The sequence below is a fragment of the Limulus polyphemus genome, unplaced genomic scaffold, assembly GCF_000517525.1.
Source record: "Limulus polyphemus unplaced genomic scaffold, Limulus_polyphemus-2.1.2 Scaffold3437, whole genome shotgun sequence".
Classification (NCBI taxonomy): Eukaryota; Metazoa; Arthropoda; class Merostomata; order Xiphosura; family Limulidae; genus Limulus; species Limulus polyphemus.
In genome coordinates this window covers 66211-70140 of record NW_013669047.1, presented here as the reverse complement: position 1 = coordinate 70140, position 3930 = coordinate 66211, and the positions used below count along the sequence as shown (strand labels likewise).

Here is a 3930-nt window from a genome sequence, read left to right as displayed (position 1 = left end):
ACTTTTTTCACGTTCGAAATAGAAAGAAAAGTAAAATATCAAAATCCAGTGTAGTTATAAGGACAATGTTGATTCATGATTTATAAAACTATAACGTATAACAGCATCGGTAAGTACAGAATTAGGAAATAACGAATGCTTTTGGATTAACTGTTACACACAAACCTCTCGAAAACTTGTGTTAATCCAATGTATCTAATTCAGCACAGTATTTTGTATCTTATCTTGAAAATACTTAACAAGATCAGATGGAGGATCTAAAGCTTTTATTTATGTCAGCGATTACTAGCCACATCTTGTCTGATGTTCTACCACCAAGGGTGTCAGAGATTACTAGCCACAGCTTGTCTGATGTTCTACCACCAAGGGTGTCAGAGATTATTAGCCACATCTTGTCTGATGTTTTACCACCAAGGGTGTCAGCGATTACTAGCCACATCTTGTCTGATGTTCTACCACCAAGGGTGTCAGAGATTACTAGCCACAGCTTATCTGACATTCTACCACCAAGGGTGTCAGAGATTACTAGCCACAGCTTGTCTGATGTTCTACCACCAAGGGTGTCAGAGATTACTAGCCACAGCTTGTCTGATGTTCTACCGCCAAGGGTGTCAGAGATTATTAGCCACATCTTGTCTGATGTTTTACCACCAAGGGTGTCAGAGATTACTAGCCACAGCTTGTCTGATGTTCTACCGCCAAGGATGTCAGAGATTACTAACCACAGCTTGTCTGAAGTTCTACCGCCAAGGGTGTCAGAGATTACTAGCCACAGCTTGTCTGATGTTCTACCGCCAAGGATGTCAGAGATTACTAGCCACAGCTTTTCTGATGTTATACCACCAAGGGTGTCAGAGATTACTAGCCACAGCTTGTCTAATGTTCTACCACCAAGGGTGTCAGAGATTACTAGCCACAGCTTGTCTGATGTTCTACCACCAAGGGTGTCAGAGATTATTAGCCACAGCTTGTCTAATGTTCTATCACCAAGGGTGTCAGAGATTACTAGCCACAGCTTGTCTAATGTTCTACCACCAAGGGTGTCAGAGATTACTAGCCACAGCTTGTCTGAAGTTCTACCACCAAGGGTGTCAGAGATTATTAGCCACAGTCTGTCTGATGTTCTACCACCAAGGATGTCAGAGATTTATAGCCACAGCTTGTCTGAAGTTCTACCACCAAGGGTGCACTTAATCCCATTTGGCGAGAAGATTTGAAATTTTTTTATTTAAGGTAATCCACTTTTCTAATCAAATTGAAGAATTTGCCAAGAATATTCTTTCCTAATTTCATACTAGTAGCTTTCTAACTAAAAGTCATGGCCAGGTGGTTAGGGCGCTTGAATCGCAATCTGAGGGTCGAGGGTTCAAATTCCCGTCCCACCAAACATGCTTGCCCTGGAATTGTTATGACGTGACGGTCAATCTCACTTTTCTTTGGTGAAAAGAATAGCCAAAGAGTTAGCGGTGAACGGTGTTGACTAGTTGCCTTCCGTTTAAATTAGGGACGACCAGTGCAGGTAGTCCTCGAATAGTTTTGTACGAAGTTCAACAAACATATAATTTTTCTGTAGTGTTATAAAACTGATTGGCCAAATAAACTCCCCATGCTCATAGATCGTTTGTTTATAAATAATAAAAACTTCGAATCTGATATGAAACTAAAATCAGTTGTTTTGCGTTCTAGTAATAGGGCTAACGTCATTAGCGCAAGCTGTAATTAAAAGTTGTTTATAATCACTGTAAAAAAAATAGAAAAAAAGAAATTTCGTTATAAGAACAGAGTGAAGATTATATTGCTAAAGTAACGGGTAAACCACCGAGAGGGTCATCTTAACGGACTCCTCGCTGGAAGCTCATTTTAATCTTAAGAACAGAGCCATACATAATTATAAAAACAGCTGAAGTATATAGAGTTTTTAATGTATAGAATAATAAACAATCGAAACCAAAGGCACAAAGAGCATTCTGCAAACACTGATGTTCAATAGAATCAAAAGTTTTTCAAAGTCAAAGTTCACAACAGCTAGCTTTGCATTTTTTTTGCAATTAGCACTAGTTAAAAGATCACAAAATGTGAATACAAAACCCGGTATTTTATTAGCATGTGGTTCGTGTAGACCTTCATTTGTGTTATTTAAAACCACAGCAAAAGGTGACATCTGTCGCCAGTTTGTAGAACTAAACGAACATTTGTTTGCCTCATCTATCTCGAAAATTCTCCATATTCGTGAAATTTCTTCAAACATTCTTTTAACTAACAAGCGGTATAAATAGTTCGAGAATGTAAATCAACACTCTACAGGTAATTAATCAGTACCAAGACATTTAGTCTGTATTTCTTCAGATAAAATGTGGTAAGTTTGAAAAATAAAAATGATTTCGTTGTAAATTTTCATTTCTACTAAATAAGGTTTCTTTTGATAACTTCCTTAGATCTCTCAACTGCTCTTCCGTCGTGGTGTTCATTGGTAATAAGGTTTGTCTACCCCCTCCCCCCCTCAAAAAAATTATAAGTGAGTCACGATATCTAAACACCAAACTTATCTTTTAATACAGGATATTTTAGCCTTGTTTTTCAGTAATTTTTGAAAATAGATAGATAGATCTTAACCTGTTTTTGACACTGAAAATGGACGTAACTTGGAATGTCCAGAGGTTATTGTTTATACTGCTCTCGAGCTGTGAAACTAGCGTTCTCCGTGTCCAGTCGCAGCAGTTAGCCTGACGTTCCAGTGGAGAGCGCAATATCCGCTGGTTTGATTTTGTTAACGGTGCCTCTTTCCTCTCGCAGTCACTTACACTTGGCACTTTAATTCCCCTAAAAGGTCTGCTCTCTGAAGAGGAACTCTGGGAACCCGTCCTCAATAATCAGATTAGGGAGACGTGTGTGTGATTTGCATTGGAGTGCGTTTAAGAATCAAACGTCTGCGGAGAACTGTCCTGGAAACCTGTTTAACTGCATGATTCTCACATTAGACAATTCAGGCATATGGTGGGTGCGAGTAGGGATAAGGCTAAGTAATAGAATGTTTGTAGCTAAGACGCTTTTCCTGATATGAGCCGGGTTAACAGCATTGAGGCAATCGCTTTGTTTTCGAAAACGAATTGCATTTAAGAGATAATAGGTGACTTTTTTTTCTCTCTCCATTTGAAAGTTTTCATGGAAAATAAAAAAGAGTTTGTGTTTTAACCAGTCCCGTGACTTATCGAAAGCTTTCCATTATTTGGTAGAATATTAAAAAAGAAGAATAAGATAAACGAGGGAAAATTTCTAAGCGAGAAACCACCCATTGCTCTCAGTCGATTGTGCAATAAACGATACTTGTTTTCACTTGCTGAAAAACATCTGGTGTTTTGAATGTCTACTGTTTAAAAAATGCCTCGTTAAAACTGAACTTTGACAACAACAAAAATGTATGATACGTGTGTGTCTATTATGAACCCTCCCCCAATGGCTCAGCCAAAGGTCTGAAGGTTTATAACATTAAAAACCGGGTTTCGATTCCTCGTGGAGAGCACAGCACAGATAGCCCATAGTGTAGCTTTGTGCTTAACATCAAACAAATGTATATATTTGATAAACATACACGAGCGCTAAAGCTAAATTTCCACAAAACAACGTTTATTTAATTACAATAATCTTTTACCCAAAATAGTGTTAAATACTTTTCAAGTTGTTTACGCAAAATCTTTCTACAATTTTACTTCTAAATATAAATTACGAAACTCCAGAGACAATTGTTTTAAGGCTACTACACTTATTGTTTTAGAAGGTATTTATAAACTCCAGAGACAATTGTTTCAAGGCTACTACACTTATTGTTTTAGAAGGTATTTATAAACTCCAGAGACAATTGTTTCAAGGCTACTACACTTATTGTTTTAGAAAGTATTTATAAACTCCAGTGACAATTGTTTCAAGGCTACT

At 37.6% G+C, this 3930-nt stretch overlaps 1 protein-coding gene across 1 annotated transcript; it reads left to right on the top strand.

Annotated features, from left to right (window-relative positions):
* Positions 1-248: 248 nt before the first annotated feature.
* LOC106469345 (BUD13 homolog) lies at positions 249-1217 on the top strand. The gene has a single exon (XM_013929834.1). It carries the CDS (start codon positions 249-251, stop codon positions 1215-1217), a length of 969 nt encoding a protein of 322 aa, XP_013785288.1.
* Positions 1218-3930: the final 2713 nt, after the last annotated feature.